This window comes from Dysidea avara, chromosome 10 (assembly GCF_963678975.1).
Source record: "Dysidea avara chromosome 10, odDysAvar1.4, whole genome shotgun sequence".
In the NCBI taxonomy this organism is placed as follows: domain Eukaryota; kingdom Metazoa; phylum Porifera; class Demospongiae; order Dictyoceratida; family Dysideidae; genus Dysidea; species Dysidea avara.
The window spans coordinates 22,669,477-22,695,074 of record NC_089281.1 but is presented as its reverse complement, the minus strand read 5'-3'; the positions used below and the strand labels follow the sequence as shown (position 1 = coordinate 22,695,074).

General features: G+C 38.2%; 3 protein-coding genes across 3 annotated transcripts in view; 2 read left to right on the top strand and 1 right to left on the bottom strand.

The window, feature by feature from the left end:
* Positions 1–6,497: 6,497 nt before the first annotated feature.
* On the top strand, positions 6,498–17,849 carry LOC136267882 (mini-chromosome maintenance complex-binding protein-like). The gene is made up of 16 exons (XM_066063058.1): positions 6,498–6,631; positions 7,128–7,201; positions 7,261–7,401; positions 9,648–9,689; positions 10,225–10,326; positions 11,193–11,361; positions 11,423–11,535; positions 12,296–12,578; positions 12,974–13,097; positions 13,507–13,621; positions 13,670–13,778; positions 14,105–14,256; positions 16,067–16,105; positions 17,154–17,309; positions 17,363–17,448; positions 17,598–17,849. The coding sequence occupies exons 1-16, from the start codon at positions 6,565–6,567 to the stop codon at positions 17,701–17,703; spliced, it is 1,878 nt and encodes a 625-aa protein (XP_065919130.1). The 5' UTR covers positions 6,498–6,564; the 3' UTR covers positions 17,704–17,849.
* Positions 17,850–18,503: 654 nt separating this feature from the next.
* Positions 18,504–25,296, bottom strand: LOC136267884 (dihydropteridine reductase-like). Its single transcript, XM_066063060.1, has 7 exons — positions 25,142–25,296; positions 24,989–25,081; positions 22,369–22,553; positions 20,941–20,993; positions 19,288–19,396; positions 18,895–18,978; positions 18,504–18,729 (listed from the first exon to the last, which is right to left on the bottom strand). The coding sequence occupies exons 1-7, from the start codon at positions 25,220–25,222 to the stop codon at positions 18,624–18,626; spliced, it is 711 nt and encodes a 236-aa protein (XP_065919132.1). The 5' UTR covers positions 25,223–25,296; the 3' UTR covers positions 18,504–18,623.
* The window catches only part of LOC136267883 (glycerol-3-phosphate acyltransferase 3-like), a 24,375-nt gene continuing 24,048 nt past the window's right edge, over positions 25,272–25,598 (top strand). The window contains exons 1-2 of the mRNA XM_066063059.1: positions 25,272–25,472; positions 25,539–25,581. Of these exons, the coding sequence (XP_065919131.1) occupies positions 25,347–25,472; positions 25,539–25,581 (169 nt within the window). The 5' untranslated portion in view covers positions 25,272–25,346. The remainder of the gene's footprint in view (positions 25,473–25,538; positions 25,582–25,598) is intronic.

Below are 25,598 nucleotides of genomic sequence, written 5' to 3'. Positions count from 1 at the left end.
CAGGGGGTTGCAATGGTTTCAGCTGAAACCCCTCTCTGAAAAAGTGCACGCGTCCCTAATCTATTTACGATTCGTGTGAGTTATTAGATCACCAACAATTATACATGGTGTATCACATTGGGACCTTTTCTACTGGCCAAACTTCATACTTTTGCCTTTAAAATCATTAAAATGGCATTATGGCGTTGAAGCATGTTAAGCACCTCTAAAAACAATTATCGTTTTAGCGCTATTTTGCTTCAAAACTTTCTGCGAAGGCCTGGACCAACTATCAAACAATGTTTTGGAGAGATTTTTATGAATCTATGTAGCTATAGGCCACTGAGCTATAAGACTGAGTTAACAACCCCAGCTTGACTATAGCTAAGTGGTATCACAGTTATTGAAAACTTCCTGAACCTGAAACCCCCCCCCCCCCCCCCCCCCCCCTCTGAAAATTCCTAGATCCACCACTGCTTTGATCTCTCACATCACTTGAATTACTTTATTAATCACATTATTTGAATCACTTACATCACCGCTTTGACCACTCACATCACTTAAATTACTCACAGCATTTTGAACATTTACAGCATTTTGAACATTTACACCACTTTGATCATTAGCACCACTTTGATCTCTTGAACTACTCACATACTTGCATCACTGATCCCTCACATTGCTTGGATCACACTTTGATAACTCACATCACTTTGATGACTCACATAACTTTGATCACACACATAACTTGATCACTTTGATTGCGCACATCACTTTGATCACTCACATCACTTTGAACTCTCACATCACTTGAATTAGTCACATTATTTTAAACACTTACATCACTTTGATCACTCATATCACTTTGATGACTCACATCACTGATCACTCATGTTGCTTGGATCACAATTTGGTCACTCACATCACTTTGATGACTTACATCACTTTGATGACTTACATCACTTTGATGACTTACATCACTTTGATCTCACATCACTTTGATCACACACATCAAGTGAATCACTCACAACACTGATCATTCACACTTGAATTACTCACATTACTTTGATCACTTGAATCCCATCACTCACTTTGATCACTTACAACACTCTGGGCTTCATTCAGGGATAGGGAGTGGGGTAGGTGGGGTGCTTGCACCCCTCCCCCCTAAATTTTAGCAAAAGTTTAAATGAAAGTCTGAGATACACCAATGCCCCCCTTAATTTCATTAACCTTATTTTGCCCCCTCTCATATGAATTACATGGATCTCTCACATCACTTTGATTATTTACATTACTCTGATCACTTGCATAATTTGGATCACTCACATCACTTTGATCACTCGTATCACGTTGATTGCCCATATCATTTTGACCACTCACATTAGTCTGGTGGCACTTGAGCCTTCACATAAAGTAAAGGTCTGGTAAACATAGTATACACCCAGTTTGAACATCCACTGGTGAAGAATCTATTTAACACATTTCAGTTAGCTTTTTGTTGTCCATGTAGTCAGAGGACTAATATTGTGTATTTCAGATTAATAATTTTTTTACTAAAAGGTTAAATATTATGCTGACAGACTTCTTTAAGAAATCACAAGGGGCAGTCACTACCAATAGTCCTGTAGAACCTGGGATCAAAATCAGATCAAGCGATCAAGAGTTGAATTTGTACTCAACCAAGCGATCAAGAAGTCCTCTAAAGTGGCGATCAAGCTAGCCTGAAAACAAAAATTCTTGAGCAATCTTCAAACAAAATAAAGATACATTAATGTTGATCAAAAACCTTGCAGATGGTTCTACAGGGCTATTATAGGTAGTGATCACCCCTGTAATCAATAAGTTGACTTCTAAAATTAAACGCAGCTGCATTAATATTGCTATGTTCACTCATGGATAATATACAAGTACAGTGGAACCTCAGTTATCCGAACTTGGACCAAGGGTGGTCCATAAGTCTGAAAAGTCCGTATCTCTGAAATAACCTTAAAGATGGCATAAAGAAAATTTTTACCCTAATAGAACAGTCACTACTCTAGTTGAGAATCTGGATAAGTGGGGTCCGGATAACTGAGGTTCCACTGCAGAAGGAAATATCAGGAATTTTAAGTTGGATTAGAGATCATAGTGAAACAATGGAATAGCTAAAATGTGGTGAAACAAGGAAGGTTGCCAGATATACTAAATCTCTAAACTTGATCTAATCATAACTGAATTAGGGATTATCTGTAGCAACCTTCCTTGCTTCACCACTTTTTAGCTATTCCCTTGTTTTACTACTTTTTTGTTTGATTAATCCGACCTAACTTCTATTTGTTTGTTTACCATTTTTATAACATGATTATGACAAACAAACCAGCATATACTGCATTAAAAGAAAGAATGGCACCAGAAATTCCATAAAAGTAAGATTGCATCAGAACGCTCCCCCAACAATCAATTACATAACAGAAAGTGCCATTACACTTGGTGTAAGTGCCAATACACGTGGTTTTCAGCTATGCTTCACCTGTTTCACAGCCTTACAAAATGAAGAACAGTACAATAAGCGTCTCCACAATCAATCCAGTTACTACAGAAAACACGGGAAACACTGCCACAGGGAAGTTGTATCATGGTATCATGAATCAACACCTTGAGTTGTCAGTGAAAAGAACTGGAAGGAGGACAACGCAAGTCCATGATGCATGTATCATATGTCTGCGGTAGGCACATCTCTGGATGAAGTGATGCCAAACAGTGAAGAAATATATCAAGCTTGTATCCTTATCCATTGTTGAGTTATGCTTGGCTGGAGGCATCAGTTAGTTAGTTAGTTAGTCAGTCATCATGCAGTCAGCATTTAATAGAAATTTTTTTAAATTCTGTGGAAACTTTTTGGAGGAGTTTGGGGTTGGTCTGAAGACATTTTTGGGCTTGGCTGTGCCTAACCAATGCTGCCAAGTTGTTATGAAGGAAAATTGAGGCTGGTTTTAGGGTGATCTTTTTTGGCTGGAAAATTAAGCCCATGATCCCTAACACCAGTGTTGGGAGTAACGCATTACTTATGTAATACATTACATAATATTATTACTTTTGTGGTAACTAAGTAATATAACGAAATATGCTATAAAAACAGGTAATATAACTCAAGTTACTTTACTTACAAATGTAACGCGTTACCTAAGTAATATAGTTACTGTAACAAATCTTATATTACATAATATTATTACTACAAGTAACGAAGTTACTAATCTCGTTAGTGATCCACTGAGTAACGCCTAACCACAATGAAGTAATGAAGCCTACTGAATGAAGCTTATTCACCAGCTTCTTACTTACAACCAAGATTTGCACATTGTCCAACAACGCAATCATGTCACGTGATAAGGTGGTAGTTTCACACGTGACAGCTTAAGGCTGTGGACACAAAGTAAATTAATATGTAATATTATTATAGTTACTTTATTTTATGGGTAATATGTAACTGTAACTAAATAGTTCAGTTGCAAGTAATATGTAATATGTAACTAGTTACTTTAAAAAGTAACTGTCCCAACACCTGACTGCCTAACACACAATACTACCATACTGTATGATAACTTATATTCGAAGGGTTAAGACTTTTTTTTCCTTTTGTACTTGGGTCAGGGGGAAAAGGGTCTGATATAAGTCCTATGGCCATTTCGTTCTAAACCCCCAGACATTGGGAATCGCTTGATTGGGGTTGTAAACAATCCATGAACAAAGCAAAACTTTTTCCACCACCATATAAAAGCAGTCTGGGCACAAGACTAGTCAATACTCACATTGCTTTGATCACTTTCATCATTTTGTTCACTCACACCCGAGTTACTGATCACTCCAATCACTCACATCACCCCTGTATCACTCACATCACTGGTGGCATATACCGCCTCTTTAATTATGGCTACTTCTGATCATCCTCTTGGCACTGTTCCGTGAATGCAGTCCTGTCCTTCCGGTACGAACAGTATCGCGCCATCTCTAACTCGGCTCTAAGGATGTTTCGAAACGTTGATAGAAGAAGCCTGGCTATGCACTGCGGGGTCACAGCTAGTGTCGTACGAAGTCGAACGAGTGCTATCATCTGTACAGCGTCTGTCACGTGCAATGTTACAGCGTTTAGTGCTGCCAATGGCAACAGCTTATCTCACGCTAGTATTCTTGCGTTGTTTCAACTTAGGCGATGACCTATACAGCTATGCAAGTCATTTACACCATAGATAGTATATCTAAAGGCTCTAGGCGTCGCTGAGTCCAAGAAGTAAAATTTTCCTAATGACGTCACATTTCTACGCTTTCCGATCTATGACGTCACAAGGCTTTATCTCTGGACTAGAGAGTTGGAAAGGAAATCTACAATTGACGCATTGGATCTGGCAGCAACCAAGGAAAGATTAATGGAAAAGATCATGTGATGGAACAAGTATAGTACAAGTGGAATTTCACCCAACTGCCTTCAGCTGTACTGACAACAAGGGGGTGTCATGTCGGCTCACGCTGTAGGTAGATCTGCGACCGCGGTCAAAGTCTTGACCGGGGAAAATTTCACCTTGACCCTTGACTTGCAGCGTTTATCGTATTTGACCTGTGACTTGAGCGTTTCTTGTCGAACTTTTGACCTACACTTAGGCCATACCTATTGGATTTTATGTTGCACGGGCCCGACCGACTGTCTTTTTTCATGACCTGAAATAATAATGATAATCACGTGATATAGGATCACGTGTGCCAAGATGGTCAATCTCGTATGTATTGTATTAATGCTTTACAGTGACCAGCACTGAAGGTCTGCAGCAACATGTGCTGCAGCCTTATGTGCTAGTGAAAATCAGCTATTGGGATAACCAGGCTCCTCTAGGGATTAAACCCTTCAAAAGGTTGAGCTTTAATGGTGAATATACTCCAAACGAAATAGTTCTTATATTCAAGAGGTTTGATTCATTGTACAGCAATACATTATGGTGCTGCAGAACACCCTATATGTTTCATTAACGTTTTTTGTAGTTGTTACTCTTTTTGTATGGTTCATAATACTTTAATTTTCTATTATGTACTAATTATTATTATCATTATCAAATCGACCTACCTACCCAAATTTTCTGAGGTTTTGCCCGCGCAACATAAGATCCAGTAGGTATGGCCTTATTTCTCTATTTTCCTATACGCACTTGCGCTTGTAACCTTGTATAATATTTTCTTAGTGCGTGCTACCAGCAGCTGGGAGAGAAAACTCATTATAATTACGGCGAAATGCGCTGTTGGAGCTTTAAAACATCTTGGAGATCCTTACTTCTTGTGAGTTACGTATAATCCCGTAAACTTGATAATAGCTACGTATAATTTTCGATTGTGGGTTTCGAACCTTCCGTATCGTCTTGACCCTTGACCCACTGTAAGAGCTATTTAGTGGCCTTGACCGTTGACTTAGAGTTTGATCGCGGTCGCAGATCTACCTACAGCAAGAGCCTGAGTGACACCCCCTTGTGACAAGCATTAGAGTAATTATGAGAGTGAAGAGTTTCTGGCTATGATTGAAAACAGTTATAAAGGAATATGGATGTCATCTAGTGGGTGATGAGATATGATGACTAAATGAGTGATGAAGTAGCTAGTGGGAGGCAGATCTGTGCTGATGTTAGTTAACTATCTCGACTAGAAATTTGTGTTTACAGTGACTACTTTAATGATGAGACTGTGACTGTTGTAACACAAAGGTGGCCTGTACTGGGTCATCATAGTCTAACATGTAGTATGATTTAATAACTTCTAAATCTGTGATGTGAGTAGCTATTATTGTAATCTGCCTGCTGGCAATTTTGCCATACCCTTAGTACCCCTATTAAAAATTTGTCTTGGGGTATAATATTACACGTGCATGGGCAATCCAATGATTTTTGCAGGCTATCTTAATACCTGAAGGGTTTGTTGCAACTCAGCTATAGCTATTACAATAATCAGATGGATTACCTGCGTCTTTGGAACATGGCCCTGCAGCACTGAGCTACAAGCGAGGCTACAAGCCATAAAAATGTGATCTTATGAAAACTCTCACAAGTCAATGCATGAGCCTAGGGTCAGAATATTAGGAAACGTATCTCTTTACCCCTGAGACCCTCTAAGTGGCTTTGACCATTCCGGCTAACTAACTAGCTATTAAAGGAAAATGTTCATTTTTGGGGGTGGACAATGCAAGCAACATGTTGATGTCATCATAGTAAACATCAGAGTAAACATTGTAAAAGTTATGCATATATGGTAAGCCTTGATTTAATAGCAAGAGTACTTGCCATGCACCTACACGCAATGCATGTATGAACACAGGCAATTAGTTTGTCGGCGCCCGCCATATGCGAAGGGGCGGACGCCGACAGACTATGAGGCAATGCCATGCTACAAGATTGTATTAAACTCAGATTATCTTTTGTCAAAGACACATGGAAAAGACTATCGCCTGCTAACGTGTATCGCCCACTCTTGCAAAAAATAGCCAATCATTTTGGTCTATTGATCTTTATTAGCGCGCGCGGGCCCGGTAGGAAACACGAGGGTGTTCCATTTAACGCGCTATTATTCAACATGCTGTCAGAACATAGCGACGTGGACTGGATTACAAAGCCAGGTGATATTATACAATCAGCGTTTGGTGAGTATTTTATGTTAGTGGAGTGCAGTGACTTCGCTTGTGTGACCAGACTGCTATACTGCATGTCAGCTGGACAGGGTGCCATAGATAGTATACCCTCTATGGCAGGATGGGGGTTTTCTAAGCCAAAGCTTCATTTTGGGGACAGAGGTGTTGTGCAATACCCATGTGTATTTAATACACCTATCAGTATTATTCCCAACCTTAGTGGGGAAAATGATAATCAAAGTTTCCACCCATGGGGGTACAACTAGTCAAATCCCATGGCCACAATGCACTTTAGGAATTATGGTTTAAACAAATCCCAAAATTTTCAACTGTCAAATGCCCCACAAGTAGGGCAGAATTTCAGATCAAATCAAGCCAAATCCCCCCACTAATCCCCTAGTAATACCGGTAGGAGGGGGTAGTGGTGCTTAATATTGATAGATGCATAAGTTGGTATACATAATATACAATACTGTGTATTATATCCTTGTGTCATTTTGATGTGTAGAGAAGGATCACTCGCTTAGTGCAGTTAAACAGTTATACAATGAAAAGTTGATTAGTGACAATGAACTTTATAAGGTAAACTGTTGTGGTGATATACACTGTGTATGTAATGAGCAATATTTTGTCTGTGTTAGATTCCTAGCCTAAATGATCTGGATCTGCAGGTGATTCCTTCTGGAACTTTAGTGAGATTTAGGAGTATGATCCAAGATATGTTTGATCCTGAAATATATCTCGCATCATTTGAAGCTAAAGATACATCATCTAACAATACTGTAAGTATTTAGATACTATGGCTATAAATTTGTACATGTTTGTTGGTACACCATTGGGTCAGTAGGAAAGAACCCTGTTCAACTGGTTTGGAGATTTCTGGTAAACATGACAAAACAGTTATTGGGTCAGTCAGTGGGAAAGAACCTGTTCGATAGGTTTGGAGATTTCTAATAAACATGATGAAACATTTCATAAGAAAGCTAACCTTCAGGTCAATCAGGTGTTTAATGTAGTCCATAAATAACTTTCATTCATAGAATAGGGCTTTCTTTTAGGATTGAAACTTTTACTCACATCAGTGTTTGGAGCCTTTGGACATACACACAGGCACATGATTTTTCTCAAACCAATTTCAGGAATCTAGGTGAGTGCCCACAGCCAGCTTGTTTGCCTCCCTGGTTTTTAAAGAGTATTGGAACCAGACCTGTTAGGATCAAGCTCTTGTCTTTTGATGGAGGATCTTCTGTTGTTTATCTTTATTTATTTTTTAGAGGTCCTTATGTGTATGAAGATGCTGGGGTAGCACTTGCAGAACAAATGATGAGGAGAATTAATGATCAACCAATTATAGAGTAACTGAGTGTGCGTGACAATTAGCAGTACACAGTCCTGTGACTTGGGCTGTTATATGTAGAAAGTGACATCGTGCTACCCTCCATCATAGTTAGGCCTTTCCCAAGCAACATGAGAGTGAGACAACTGAGCATTCTGTGTCTAATATTGACACTTCTGTGGCTTTCACCTGCCGTTTCATGAAAACAATCAAATAGAGCAGTCAAGTAACAGCTCTAATCAAACAGTACGATAGTACTGTTTAAGTAGGGATCCGGGTGGATTTGGCGCGCGCCTCAAATTTCGATCCCTCAAAAATCATCCTAGAAATATCTCACACAGCAAATAAACCTTTTACTAAAGAGTCTTCAAGTTTCTAACTTTATTTCTAGCGTTATATATCAGGAAACGACTAGAAAAGTGCTGGAATTTTATTTCTAAAAAATCGCTAAAACAGAAATTTTCGTCAGCCTGCCTGCCTGCCTGCCTGCCTGCCTGCCTGCCTGCCTGCCTGCCTGCCTGCCTGCCTGCCTGCCTGCCTGCCTGCCTGCCTGCCTGCCTGCCTGCCTGCCTGCCTGCCTGCCTGCCTGCCTGCCTGCCTGCCTGCCTGCCTGCCTGCCTGCCTGCCTGACCACATTCGCAAGGCTACAGGCCAAACGAAGCAGCAAAGGATCACCATTCTTTGCCACAATATTTAACTCGCTGCTGGGATGTGCCTTTTCGGGTTCCGACGAGTGTCTGCCTTCTGCGCTTTGCCTTTCCTTTTATCTTCAATTACGGATCGTCTTCTTCTTTTCCAGTCACGGAGGCGTTAATAATTCGTATCGACACTTTCCTTAGAGCAGCCGTATTCAGACGCCACAAAACTAATAACGGATTCCGTACTGTAAGGGCAAGTAGATGCCTGTATAGCAACACTTGCAAAGCGATCAAACAGCCTAGTGAAGAACACACGGCCACGCCCTTATCAATCAGAGCGTGCGCTCGTACTTAACGATCAGTGGACCACGCCCATTATTAATGGTCCAGCTGTAACTAATTGTAGAAAACAGGAGATAGAAACCCTGCATGCCTTTCAATATAGTAATTGAGCAGCTTGCATAAAGCAAGCAGCAAGATCGAGATACTCTAATAGAGCAGTCAGTGCCAAAGATCAATAATAGCTATATACCTATACCAAAAAAAGTTAACAAACTAGTGAATTTAAAAATTGTTAATTTAGAAATGGAAGTAGGGATCAAGCGATAAAAACTACTGAAACAAGTGATTTGAATGATGGCAACTATTACAACATAGCTTTGTGGGGAAATCCCTACTTTGGCATTGAACATATATGGTGACGTGGTGAGATGCCAATGTAAGGATTTCCCCACAAAGCTATGTTGTAATAGTTGCCATCATTCAAATCACTTGTTTCAGTAGTTTTTATCGCTTGATCCCTACTTCCATTTCTAAATTAACAATTTTTAAATTCACTAGTAGAACTAACAAAAGCTACAATATAGGATATGTATATAGTTTGTTTCATTGTACAGTAAGCACTGAATGATTATAATCCTAAAATACAATCTCTGGGGTCATGCCCCTCCATAATCCCCTAGCAACAATAAAATTCTATATTGTAAACTTCCATTTTCAGAAACCTCCTTGTTTGCTTTTGCAGTGTGATTAATGTGGTAATGTTTATTTTTAGGTTTTCTGTACAAGCAAGTATCAAGATGTAGCCAATGTTCCGGTAAGAATTTACTATAATCTGTGAATTCATATTGTAATTTTTGTTCAAATAGTGAAAAATGGCTCTCCATAAAACAAGCCAATAACCACAAAGTTTACCTACCACCAATGTGTTACTTACTATCGTTAAACCTCTATTTGTTTTTTCGTTCTTTCTGCACATTTATTGTCACTTACTGTTTTCCTAAAGGTAGTAAATCTTATTTAGTAAGGCTAGTGGTCTCTTTTACTGTCATTATTGCTGCAATAGTAACAATTTGTCTTTTGTGGTGGTTGCTATAGTATAGGCTCAATTGCTGTACAAATTTTAACACGCAAGTGTTAAAAGATCATACCCGTAAAATTTTAAACTTATTTAACTTATGCTCAAAGGTTTATCATTTCTATGTGTTTTCACTGTTTGAAAGGCTGCAATGCTGCACTGCAGCCTTTATATTCATAGCGAAATACTAAACAAATATTTAATTGTAAGTAATTCTCTTGAGTGGGTTAATTTTATAAAACAATGCTTATTATTTTTAAATTTTACATTGTAGGAAGGATGGGAGGTTGACATTAATGCACCGACCTCTGTTACACAAGAATGTCAGACATTTTACTGTGTATCCATACCAGCTGAGAATGAGTGGAGTCAACAGGTGTGGACTATCTCATACACTGTAGCAGTAGGGAAGGACTGTACGTTATGTTTATCAATATGTTTCAGTTAGAATACCTTGGAAAAATAATCCATTAGGAGCATAAAGTAGTTGGTACTTGTAAAATTAGTACTCAAGTACTTGTTAATTCACCTGAGCCATTTTTTTTTTGTCATTCCACGCAAACTAATTTTCATTAGACTTGTTGAATAACTAACTGATTTGTTGGCATTTATTTTGAAAACATGCAGTAGTAGAAAGTTAATAATATATTCTAATCAAATACTCTAATATAACAATCAGCTACAGTGGTGTGTGTTAATAATACTCATTCAATGAAAGGAGCATAAGACAAGTTTTAAATGATAATAAAGTGACTTTCTCACAGCAGTCTTTTACTGTTTACTTACTGTTGTCTTTTATTTGGCATTAGCATCATTGCTTTGACTAGGAAAATTTTGTGCAGCTTAATCTCAGCTTTAAAAACATGTCACATTTAAGTAATAACTCAATTGTTAACATTAGAGAGAGTATTTGAGTGATCATTCGGCCCTAGCCTGTGATGTTCAACAGAGTTTGGAGTCTTTTATTTAATTCACACTATACAATCCAGAAACGTTGTGCACAACACTCACAGATGTGTATGGCACAGAAGAAAGAAGCTTTCACACATTCGGTGTTCTTGCTGGAGAAGTTCTCTCTAGGTGGGACACTGTTTTGAGAGTTACATTGGTGTAACTATCTTTGAGTTTATTTTATTACACGAGGTAGATCCACAGCTCATAATTTAGATGAATTATACTCCTTTAGGTGATTGTTCTGTAGGTTGTTATGTGTGTTACTTCATTAACACTGATTGTTCACAGGCTTATAAGGGAAAAGGCCAACAGATCAATACCATGGAATGCTCTGAGGATGAAGTGGTACCCAGTAAAGGTAAAAGATCTTTTGATGCAATGGAAGATGGTAATTCAACTGAATCGGATACTGTGGAATCATGTTTAGAAGAGCAAGAAAGTTCTTCTAAGGAAGATGGTATGTACTGCATGTAGGAAACTTACTTAAACAGCATGTATTAGACCTCTTATTTTTAAAGCAAAAAGAATTAGAACCAATGATGCTGCTGTACACTCAGATGTACCCAGTAGTGGAACATCCAACGTTGATTTAAATCTTCCCCTATCCAGTGGAAAAGCATGTTTAGTTAAGGTATGGAATCTTTTGTAACATTATAATATAATAGTTGTTGTTATAAGCTGTGACATGCCTACAGTTGTTGTATAGAAAAAAGCATACCTTTTGTACAGTGGATGCTTTGTTATCCAGAGTTCTTGATGATTGGAATGTGAAAAATGACTGTTAAAATTAAAACTGATTCTGTTTTCCCAGTGTGTGTTCTATTAGAGTAATTCAACAGATACAGTGTAATATGAATGAGTCTTTATGTTGTATACCATATAGAGGGAAACTTTGGTGGGGAGAAACTTTGGCGAATTTGGCGATTCGCTACAAATTCGCCAAAATTTAACCCACCAATTACTCGTAGCGCCTGAGATTAGCATCTTCATAGCTACAGATTGAGCTTGAATTCGCCAAAGTTTATTTCGCCAAATGCGATTTAGCTTGCTATTCGCCAAAGTTTCCCTCTATACGGTATCTGACAAATGTCATATCCAAATACTTATCAGGAACAATAGTAGTGGTGTTTGGATCCATTGTAAGGTGCTTTGTAAGCTTTGAAACTAAAACCTAGTTAACCTACAACTGTACACTTTATGATATGGCTCTCAATATATAAACAACAAAAACGTACTAACTCTGAACTGTCCAAGCACCAAATTCAAAGCCATTACTAGAGTAAGGGCATTGTTATGAAATATGCCATGCATCATAAGGGAAGTATATGAGTGTACATATGTATGTATGTTACTGTAATCTGATCTGTTATTATAGTAGTACTATTTTACAGGTATATGATGATCTAGATTCCTACCATGTTGCAGATATGGTAGAATTTGTTGGGATTCTTTTGAAGGATCCCTCATTAGCACAACACGATCATGACGAAGAAAATGGTCGAGGAGAGATTTCGGCTCTTTGTGGTGCACTATCAGATGACACTGTAGCTGAAAGGAGAGCACACAATCCACCACCATCACTTGTTCCACGCTTGCACACAATTGTTGCTCACAAGATGGCTCACTCCAATCCACTGTTATCAAAGGACTTAAAGGATTCCATCTCTTTGAGTGGTAAGTTCATGTTTGTCCTGGTTATTTTGGACACAATTAATACATGTTTAATAACAGATACACTGTGGTCTACTGCAGAATGTTATGCACTCTGTACATATTGTATTTACAGTACATTACACTTTTAAATTTACTATCATTTATTTGTGTACTTTTGTGCACAGTACTAGTGTTACATATAGTGCATTATGGTGTGGTACTACAAAGTGGAGCCCACACATGACAACTGTTGGGCCTGTATCCTTGATGTTCTGTCTTTGGTCTTAGCATGAGGTGTACGTTCTTATTCTCTTGGTTTGTGTGTACTGCTAGTTTGTATGTTGGTCTGTGGTGCTTGATCTCCTGGGAAATGTAATCTTGTTATATATTTTTTTGTTTTTTTTTGCATACTTCAGATGTGTCAAGTCTATTTGGAATGGTTCTGCCAGCAAGATCAGACATTGTTGACTTGTTAACTGCAGCACTGATGGGTGATAAACTAGCAGCTGAGTATACATTACTCAACTTGCTATCCAGAGTGTAAGAGTATTATGCTAGAGCTACCGTGTGTGTTTTAGTTTTGATCAATAAATTGGTCTATGATCTGAGGCAGTTGGTCACACGTTATCCAACATCTTGTGAACTTACGGAAAAGTTCAATCCACTCAACCCTGACACCTCAGTATCATTATGAAGTTATTCTATTGCACAAATTTCAGATCCATGTATCATGGCTCCCTCTCTGCCACCTGTTACTTTTCCTAGCTAAGGATAACAAGTGCACACTTCCCTTCATGAACATGACAGAATGATTTAAAAATAATGATGCCATTTCCAGGTGCCATGTTTGGTCGTGCAATCATGCATACTAATACACCATAGGGTTATGACGTATGACCAACCTCCTCTAGTATAAGATTTATAGTGTGACACTCTGTTCTGTTTGCAGGAGTACGAGTGATAGTGTGTTACCAGTGGGAAAGCTATCCCTGAATTTGATTAGCCCTTCAATTGCAAAGTGTTCCAGTGCCCTTCAGGGGATCGTGCAGCAATTACTTCCCAAGGCGAGTAGTTGAATATATACATGTGATTAATGGTGTGATGATCTGTAGTCATACTTCTTACCGATGAGTCTGTCTAACATGAATACAATGAAACTTACTCCAAAGAAAAATTTTGAATCTAACAGATTGAAGGCTGGTATTCTTCAGCTCACAGCAGGTATTACTATATTAGACCATACTCTGCAAGTGTATAGTAATGGTAGCACAACACACGTAGTATTGATTTTTTGTGTAATTTTTTTTTACTGCTTTTGTTGCAATAAGGCTAGCAGAAAGTTTTTAAGGACAATGTTTGTTACAAATTACTATAAAGGTTTTTATCACCTCACTCACTCACTCACTGATGCATGCAGACACACATAACGTGTTATTTCTGTGGCTCTTCAGTTGTTTGGTTTGTTTAGATTTTATATATATATATATATATAAGGAGTACAATGTACAATGCTGCATGTGCATTATTTACTAACAAGACATTTGCAGGTACCCATCTGACATTGGATGAAACAGCATTAACTGCTGGACAGTTGGACAACAATGGCTGTCTGAATATTCAAGCATTAACTAACGTTATTTTATGGCAGAAAGTGAAATACGATTTCCAGTTTCATGTAACAGAAATACCTTGTGATCTGGTAAGTTCTCAGTGATGCTGTATTGTGTTTGTAGTGTTATAAGTACAGTAGCTAAGTGTGTAGGACATTGTATTATGATCACCTGTATAGTGGAAGACCTGATCCAAAATGTTGGGTTGTTGTGTATGTAATTTAGGGCTAAAACGAATATACCGAATATTCGAATTCGTATTCGATTCGACTTCGTTCGAAGGAATTATTGAATTCGAAACATCGAAATTACAGTAAAGATGGCGGACACTAGTAATGAGGAATCTTTGTCAGTCTCTACAACATCAGACACTGGACTAGAGATGTACCAATAATCGGATTGGTGATCGCGATCGGTTGCTGATTTGCCTTCCATATTCAGTAATAATGGGCACAAACGCTCTATGAATCTATTAGTTTGCATGGCCAGCTATCAAAAGCCTTTTTGCTCGCTACAAACAAACAGAAAGCCTCTCTACACTATTCTATAAAATGCTAAGTTACGAGAAGCCATACGACTGCGCGTGTGAGTACTGCTATTAGTGTTAAAGTATTCTTACCCAGAACAGTAGCTGTTAGCTACACTTTAAGAATAAAAAACTGCACTACAGGAAAACTAAAGTGATCACCTGTGTATTACAGCCATCTTGATAACTAATCAAAATACGGAGTAATCCGGACAAGGGAGCATGTATCATAGTAAAATATTTGTGGTGCCTAATTGTCTGGGTTGTGTAATAGAGGCCACACCACCATAAGCAATATAGTAAAGTTACATCACTTCTCTTTACTCAATGCTACATATACATCATGTAGTAGCTACACCTGTAGTTCTATTTGATTTACGAATATACAATAATTTAATCGGTATATAATCAGTATCAGCTCTTTTAGGTACAAATTAATCAGATATCAATACAGCTGAAAAATCTTTATCGGTACACCTCTAGTAGCCACATCATCAGACACTTTTACTTCATTTCAAAAGCTGCCTATATACTGTATTAAATTTTAATGATGTTTTACAATTGAATACAAATAATAAGAAATAACACATAATACACTGTATTTCAGTATTACACTATTATAGAATATTCTATTATTCGTTCTTGACTAAAAATATTCGTTCTCTTTCATTTAGAATATTCGTTTTAGCCCTAGTATGTATAGATACAGTCTGAGCACACTATGCAGAAAAACACACAAGAAATATATTTAAATAGCACCTAACCCAAAAGGACTTCGGCATTGTATATTTTGTATGTGGAATACTGTGTGTGCATGCACATGCATGCGTGTGTCAAAGGTTGTTTCTTCCTTACTGAAATATGCACTGGACAATACTACAACGTTAGCTGAACACCAAGATTAAACTCATCTGTCATTTTTATGTACTGGTTTCAAACAAATTTGTTACACATTTTGCTGTCTACTAAGTCAGCTTGTTGTCAAAGGATTGACCCACGGCTGGTCTGGGATATTTTATTGTATTAGGTTTGATTGAGTATTTAACTTCCTGTATTAGCAGGCCCATTCTTCTCACAAGTCCCCTAGTGAACTGATGATACCTGTGTTGTGTATTGTGAGGGTATCATGTGAAGTGAAACACTACACTCTGACTATTCATGTGTATCCAGTCTGTTATAATCTAATGTGCAGTATGGGCATACACATGATTACCTGTTCATTTAGCTGGAGTTATTGTTTGTAAAATACATGGTCCAAATAGCTTATCCATGTTTATAATATGTTTTGATTTATGTCTGCCTGGTACTATTTGGTACATGCACTGTTGACTTTGTTCATACGTAAACTGTGGTTTTTCCCTCCCAAATTTTAGCCAACCCTAGTGCTGTCTGAAGGAAAATCTTTACTACAGGTAAACAACATTAGTATTTCCTGGGCCAGATGCTTGTCTTTTAACCAATTATTATGTATGTAGTTCATTGAGTAGCTTTGTTTACCTACAGTATATAATGTACCGTATAAGCAGAAATTTTGGCGAGCAAAGTATTTGGTGTTTGCTTAATAATATGTATTTGGCGAGAGTTTAATTTGACAAAATGCAACATGGAGTCCCATGTGGTAGTGAATTGTATAGCTGGCTTCTTGTTTACAAAGATGTATGTATGTTTACTTCATTGGTCCACATACTGGAGAGACTTTCATGTGAAGGATGGAGAATCTCCATGACAGTGTAGCAAAGGAAACGAAATGATTGGGAACATTCTCCATGCCAAGTAGCTAGTTGTGATCTCCACTGCATGTTTCTCGAGGTGTATCTTTGCTTCATTATACTTCCGGCAAAATAGTATAGGACCTCCTTAATCTGTGATATTTATACAATCGTAGAATTGTTTGGTTATAACCGCAGGGTGACCTCCAGTACATCTAGATACACCACCTTGCTTCTTGCTTGATCTTGCACCTATTTAATCGGTTGAAATATTAGAAACACTAATGGCAAGCTTTTAATTTGGCAATTTTTGTAAGCATCCACCAATTTAAATTCCACACCAAATTTTCTGCTCATACGGTATGTCATTGTGTGCTGCCTTTTTAAGCAGCCAGTGCTGCCACTGATCTTAACAGTTGTGTTATGCAGCCAGCCTACAGTGCTTACATGCTAGTCATCAGTGACCACCTAGTCTGGGAGCATTCTACAAAGTTTTGTTGACTCCCTGTATTTAGTTGTCCTAGTGAATTACTGCTGTAGTTTTATATGTGAATGTGCATTTACATTTCAGTATAACATGCAAAGATTATTATCTAATTGGCAGCTGTAGTAATAATAGTCACTGTGTAAGTCATACAGTTGATGTTTAGGATGTGGCCTTTTCCACTTTTATCTCTTCTCAATATTTTGTTTGTATGTTTAGTTCAGTGACTTATCAGCTGCTACTGTATTGCTGTCCAATCAATTTCAGGTGGACTGTAACCTACCATTGAAGCCCACCTATTCAGATGAACCTAACATCTTGCAAGCTTTGACACACACTCCTATGGAACATCTTGATAAATTACGAATTTACCTAGGACTAACTCGGATGCTAAAATACCAGCTACCAGCTGAAATACAAAAGGTATGAATACTCACATGTACAGTCCTCATAAACCACTCAAATTTGCAACACAGAAACTGGAGCAAGATTTTGTTGAGATGAGAAAAACTGATGAGCAAATGAATGCAGATTTGTTCCGTTTGATGTTGGACTTAGCCAGGTACAGGGAATACACATGTTTTGAAATTGTATATGTACCACTTTTATACCTCACCTTCAAAGTAAAGGAAGGTGTAGCCATTGGGTTCATGCATATGTACATAAGGCACCTGTGGTGTATAGCTATTACATATGTACATATTTGTTTAGGTTGCTATCACTCAGTAAAGGTCAAACAGACCTTCAACTTGATACATGGGAGACTGTTAAAAGGATGGAGGCTGAGCGGAGAGCAAGACTCATTCCTAGGCAGTAACATGCACCCACCATCACTTATCAAAACTGAAAAGAAATGCTCCTAATCTGTTTGTGTACAAGTAGACATTAACATTTATGACGTTACACTGTACTCGTATACACTTTATTAAAACTTGCATATTAAGTTGCATTTGTAGCACCATGCGATGGACATACTTATAGACATTTTTCTAAATGCACTTGAGGAGGATTCTCAGTTTGCAAGCGATGACATGTTTCAGCAACATTTGTAACTGAGAAATACTGGCCTCAGTCAGGTACCATAATTGATAGAGCCTGCAGTCTAATATTAAAGTATAAACACCTGTCTCATTCACTCCCTTGTCAACTATCAGCTTTAAGAATAAATGGCTAGGTGGCTTGACTTGATTTGCTATGCCAAACATACAAAATGTCATACCTACAGGGCTGGGATACCAGGGTAGTGTCTAAAGAAATTTCTTGTATTGAAGTACTGTGTGCAGTAACCATACAGTAGAATGTCTCAAACACACAACATGGATACATGTATGATGAGAACACTCAAGCAGCTAATTACAGTAGTCCCTCCATCAATTAACCAAACAGTAGAAATGACTGTTCGAGTATCTTGTCTAAATAGGCAATACCCTAGTAACAGTAACACAGAGTAGTACTCAAATTATGTCGTCTCACACTTGACCAGACCTCTATTTCAGCACAGGGGCTTAACAATTAGAATTAGAAGTACCTACTGGAACAGAAGTCAGGCCACATGAGACTACACAAACTAAATGCTCTTCTATTCACACTTTCAATTTGTCCCATTTTCACAACTACTAAAATTCACTAGCCAGAGTTAATCAAGCCAACCAACCATTACATAACAAATACATAATGCAGTCAATTAGAAGCTCAGTACATAGACAAAATGTGTTCTAAACTTGATCAGTTCATGTGTTATTCAGTTGGTACAAACGAAGTGACCCCATCTTTAGTAACAACCTGTACTAGACTCCCATTGGCTGGTCTACTCTTTTTGTCAGTAGTCCACTCAAATAGTTTCCTAAAAAAACAAATGTCCAAAGTTTTCACTGAACAAATTTTAAATAACATTTTGCTAACACAAAGGATCATGAAACGTGACCGGGCTGCAACTGGGCACATGCCCAGATAAATATTAAACACTACACAGACATATATATTATTCCCTACAAACAGTACAACTTACTGTGAGACTGTGTCAAGTGGTGTCCACTGGCTGAAATCAGCTGTCGACATGAACTTGCGATTCATTGGAGTGTCGAGTGTCACACTAAAACATAACAATAGGTATTGGCAATAGTAGCTAATACACTCAAGCAAACATTTAAGTCTTGTTTCAAAATATTCTACCATTCTACTTTCTCCATGTATGCATACAGTAACTAATTCAATTTACTGTAAATGGTGGACAAAGTTTGGCAGATCTATCTTACTGATCAATGTGCAACAACTAATCAGCAAATGAAGCTAGGTGAGTTTCCTTCAGTTTGGCAAATTAAAATTTAATTCCACCAAACCTTAATCATTACAGTAACTATTTCCAGCCCCTGTGTCATGTGCCATACAATCACAAACTTACGGCAAAATGGCCACGGTGGTAGAATCCTTAGGCATTCCACTGTTATCAGCCGCCACACTCTTCACTAGTTGATGAACAGCAGCCTTCGCCATCCCATAACCTATCATACCTATAGGTGACAAACAATGATATACTTTAAAATACTCAAGGGAAATGTTCTACCACACACATCATCATACAGTATGATAGTACTGCATAGTAGGAACCACAAATGAGTGTGGCCCATGAAAAAATCACCCAAAAACAGCCTCACTTTTCCCTGAAGATGATGAAGCAGTATTGGTTAGGCCCAAACAAGCCTTCAGATCGACCCGAAACGCTTTCAACAAGTTGCTATGATCTTTTTTTTTAATTATTAAATGGAATTTTCTACTGATTGACTGAGTAACTGACTGATGCCTTCAGACAAGCATAACTCAATAACGGCTAAGGCTACAGGCTTGATTTTTTCACTATTCAATGTCGCTTCCGCCTAAGAGGTGTCTTTAGGTATACCACAGTATGTACAATGCATTTTTCATGGACTTACCAGTGTCCTCCTTTGTCATCTTTGCTGACAGCGAAAAGTATCGATTTGGTAGTAGCATGTGATGGCTTCCCTTCGTCCATATTTTTCATAGTGGCTACTTTGATTGCAGAGGTGTTTTTCGAACAGTTCTTGATTCATAATGCTGTGTAACGGGTTGAACATAGCTGACAACTAAGCATAATGGATACTTCACTTTTCAGATGATAACTGATAGCTGGGGTGCACAGCACCATTTCTTTCTTTTGATGCAGTATGCGTGGGTTCACCAGTCATAATAATGTTATTTTACAAAAAAAGTTAACAAACAAGTACAGTACAGGAATTTTCAACTAGAGTAGGGACCATAACACATCGATAAAAAAGTACTGAAACAAGCTGGAGTAGTGCACGATATTAAATCACAGTAAAACAATAAGAAGTGTTATATCCCTACTGTGCTCAAGACACCATAATGGAAATGCACAGTAGGCTTCTTATTGTTTTCCTGTGATTTAGTATTGTGCACTACTCCAGCTTGTTTCATTGATTTGTTATGGTCCCTACTCTAGTTGAAAATTCCAAAAAAATTGTGTACTTGTAATTTTATAGCCCAGTGGTATTGGTCCATGTTACCATATAAAACTACCCAAACTATGAAATTCAAACTGTGGAACTGATTGACTAGACAAAAATAGGTGGTAACTGGTAAGAAGCTAAGATGTAGTACTGTGTTCACTTGTACCCATCTGAAATCCATCTGCAACAGCTACTAATGAAACAAATTAGTTAGTTGTCTGTCAATCAGTAGAAACTCCCATTAAATTATCTTGTTTAAAATTTGTGGTAACTTACCTGAAGTGTTTCTGGTCTCTGTGAAGGCATGTTTAATTGTGACGGTATACTAAGACTAGTTACACCAGGAAGACAGGTCTGTGCTTTACTACAAAACAATTTGACCGATACCTTTGTGGTATCTTGACAATTGGGAGGCTCTCACTTGCTGAAATTGCTCTATACTACTGAACAAATAACACATGCTATGCACATGCACAACAACACTGAGTGACAGTACTACATACAATGAATAGAAAAGAGTGTACAGACAAGGGATACGTGCACACGTACATTACACATGCACAACCAACCTGGTGTTCCCTCTAATGCTGCCTTGGCTCCTGTCATACACAGCAGTCCACCCCTAGCAAACAACAGAACAGCTTGTAAGTGCATGGCAAAATGTAAGAAATATTTATGCATTGCAAAGGTATGTGAAATTGTGGAAGTTTGACATAAAAATTATACCAAAAACGGTGCTTTCACTCATTAAAATCCTTGTTTACACGTTCCAATTGTTGTTTTAGTCTCATACTATCAGTAGTCATATAAGACTCCACAGCCATATCCCCACGCCCATGACATGCTGTTGTGCAAATACCTGTAAGTGTAGGTTAGAGAATAATGAGTGGATTAAAAACCAAGGCAAAGCCAAGGTTTTTAAAAAGCAAAGATCTGAGGGACTTAGAAAATGAAAGCATTTTATATGGGCACATATTGTGGGATTGGATTAGATGTCATTTAAAATCGTCACACAATCTTAACATGAGTGTGGAAGATGGAACATATTTTGTTTTATCGAAGAGCTGAAGAGAAATCAAAGCTAGCACCTCATTGCTGCTTCCTGAAGACAGACGCTAGTGAAGATAATTGTCTCACTGACAAGTTGCTGTCATTGCACCTACCATGGGTAGTGTCACAGCAGTGTAAAGAAAACAGGTGAATTAACATAACAGTTGACTTTCAAGAGTGATTATGATGACGACAAGTTGTTGTATTTATGGCACAACAGCAGATAAAGACCAGGCTTGGTTTCGCGTACGGTCCACACCCACATTACAAATAACGCAAAATAACCATTCTACAAAGAAGCTTACCCATCTAGGTCTCTGTTAAAGTGTATCTACAGTTTAATTGAAGACGAAACGTGCTTAAAACACTCTAGAAACAGATAAGCACTAAACAGAATTTTCTGTGATATTACTGGACTTCTCCATTCATCCTGACCAACGTAGCTTCAACATTAAATGGTACCTCCCATAATCGAATTGCTTTAGGCATGCTTATAAAAGGAATGGAGTGGTAAAACTCGTGTTGGCTTGGGTGATTTTGCCCAATACAGTTGGGAGAGCATAGCAAATCAATGGTATTTGCAATGCTTGAGGTCTAGAACCTGCTAGCAGGTCTTTTAGAGACCTCATCATCTCCAAATTCTATGCGTACCAATTTTCTAGTAAATGGGTCCATATAGCCTTCAAATTTATTTTATAGGGTACGTGCTTTCACAATACAATACATAATACTTGTGCCTGTGACTACTCAGTATAATATGGACGCCTTCCAAAATGTCCTGATTTTCCATGTTTGTTTATGTACGTTTCTGAATTATGCAGGTGTGCACATTGTCAAGATTTACAGGCTCCACTGATTAATCTAGGTGCTTCATTGGTAATTGTTCATGTCAGCAGGGACTGCTGTACAGGTATACATACAGCAGAACAATATTAACAAACTCTTACTCTGTCAGATGTCTGGCAGACAATTGCGATGCTAGAACAGATGACCACACACTCTGCTTCCACATCATATCAGAATTTTTGACAAATGCTTTTGAAGCTGCATTACCTCCAGCCCAACCACCAGCCACACATAAGACTGCGTCCAGTTTGAAGCCTGTGACAATACTCTCCACTTTGCTCTCCAACTGCAGGAAATATATTTTATAGAGTATTAGTTACCATAGTAACTTATTGCATAATGTGTGTGTCACAAGTTAACCTTTTGTAGGTATTTGTAACCATGTTTGTAATGGACTCTAATGTATTGCTTTTATAGCTACATATATTTTTTTACCTTAGTCTAATTATGTCCATTTGCATTTTAAATGTATATCCATTAAGTGTACTTTAATTCTCTGTTGTACATTTTTGTTCTATTGTTGTACATGCCTATAAATACCCTTGTAATTTCAGTTGCACTCCTTGTTAACAGTGATTTAGTTCTTGATATGTGCATGCAGAGGTCTTCAGTGGCTTGTCAGAATATTACAGCCACTATTTTCCACAAAAATGAGAAGCTACATTGCATGCCTTTAGTGTACAGGTTTTACACTGTGTACTGCCAATGAACTGGATTAAAAAATTTCATACTTCGTTAGGCTCAATAAAGTTATCAGTATTGAAGGCCAACTAAATCATGTGATGTGTGAAACAAAATAAGTTATGATGGTTCTTTTATACACTGGGAAATTTGTGAACTGTGTATGTTCGTATTCTGAAAGTAACACAAAAAATTTACAGTCTGGATGTATTCAGCAGCTCTATGGAAATTGACTGAACGAGCACCCTGCATGATTTGGCAATATTGTTAACTAGCAAGCTTAACAGTGATTATTTAATTTCCGGATACTTCTAGTATGTATGTGTGAATCGCATAAATAAATAAATATAGAAACTCTTCAAATGTACGCATTACAGATCACTCATGCACAGCAGAATCTTGTGCCAAGAATACAATAGGATCTTCACAGTGCACCACCAGAGGAGTGTTGGACATGCTCTAAGCGCTACCTAAATATATTACTCTTAATTATTTAGTATTTCACGTAACCCTCAATAGTCGCAATACGAAACTGAAAGGGGTTCACTGGGGTTCATTAGGTATTCAGAACATACTTCACGAAAGCTTCAAGGCAATGTACTTTGTTTCATAAAAATCGCTTGAATTCTGGGTGAAATTAATAAGTCACAGTTTGGTGTATACAACTTCACCAGACTTGTCATGTACGTACATATTGTGTACACGGAATAACGATGATCCACTGAATTAAACTGAGATTGGCTTATTACCCTCCTCAACAAAATGATTTTGTGTAATTCGTGTGGCGCTTAGACCAACCTCCTCTGGTGCACCACATTTCACAGTACAAGACCCATTATGATATTTTTACACACCCCTGACAGGCCTAATTTATTCCACGGACTGGACTCACGGACTGGACTCGTGGACTGAGCTGAAAACAGCTTTTAAACAATAATCCAGGCATTATTCATCTCTTGCAACACTGGAGACACCACTATTGAGCTACAACTGCTGGTACTGCTCTTCCTTAGAAGTCATATGACACTAGCACATGCACTAATCAATTAGAATACACTTACAATACACGTGTACTTGCAGTGATAAAGCGTGATAGAGGCTATTGTTGTAGCATAGATGTTTTCCTTTGTTGCTTCAGTACTTAACACTAGCGTTAGGGCTGTAGTGATGAGCCAGTTTATTTGCATAGCTCCATCACCTCACCTGGTGGTGCCACCTAGTATCTATGCACCTAGCTACCTGCTAAGAAGAATTACTGGCTCATCTCTACAGCTGTAACACTAGCTAGTACTAAAGCAACAAAGGAAAACATCTACGCTATATCAATAGCCTCTATCACGCTATATCACTGCTAATACACATGTATCGTAAGCGTGTTCTAATTAATTAGTGCACACGCTACTTTCATGGCTGGTAAGGAAGAGCAGTACCAGTCATTGTAGCTCAATAGTGGTATCTCCATTGTTGCAAGAGAGGGATAATGCCTGGATTGTTGATTAAAAGCTGTTTCCAGCTCAGTACATCCAGTCCGCGAGTCCAGTCTGTGGAATAAAGTAGGCCCTACTGACATGCAGCAAGGGGGTATCACTTCAATAGTCACTGTACTAACCTGTGCAAAATCCACCCTCCCGAATTGAGAAACTAACAATTAGGTTTATGTGGCCTATATGTTGAATTTGTCTTGACCATTTACCTGGTTCTGTTTATTCTCACTATAGTTTTGTGCACTACTTACTTGTGCAGCTTGGGAAAACAGCTTGACTGCTGTCTATCATTTAAAATTGGCCTTGTTAATTGACCTTTCAGTTTGACCGTGGTGAATTTATATGACTCAGAATGCAATTTTCTTAGCCTGCTATAGCTAGTTTCCAACTTGATGCAGCTGAGGGGGATCAAGTGAATACTCTACTGTAGTCTCGCGTGGCCATCCCCTTTTTGTTTTCCAGCGGACCGCACGGAGAACGGTTAGCAGGAAAAAAGGGGCTGGCCGCCAGCAAAAATATTCGAGCAAACACCTTACGCAAAACATGTAAAAGTTACCTCTTTTTCCTGGTCTGTCCACGAATCAGTAGGCGTCAGTACTACATTGGCATCAGCCTCTTCGTTGGGGAAAATATCCACAGATGCTACCCACTGCATATAAACATACTTAGTATAAATTCTGCACTGCACAATTTTTCCACACCAACGCACCCAAGACTTAGCTTTGAAGAATGCTACCAGTGAGCTACCGAGAGCGCCTTTTCCGCCGTAAACGATAACTCTGCCAGCCATCGTGCTCGGAACACTATTGACGATAATCGATTGTGGCTTTTAATTATTGACAGCTCACGCCTCAACTCACGTGAATGTAAGGTCTTCTCAGAAGTGGTCGAGCGAAAAAAAGTCATCGTTAATTATGTTGCTTTGGTGGTGGATAGTATGTTTTTGGGGATTTATAATCCCTTATAACATAACTTCGGCCTTGGGGTGGTCCTTTCACATACGGGAGAAATACGTGAAATTTATCACTTGGCTTTCTAGGGTGAGTTAGTTGTTTAAAGTTGTTGTGTACATGTGTAAATATGCCGTCATTTATTTATTCTTGTAGACAATTGGAAACATTGGTAAACGCCCCGTTAAAGTTGATACCAGTGAGTTTCGTAGTCTA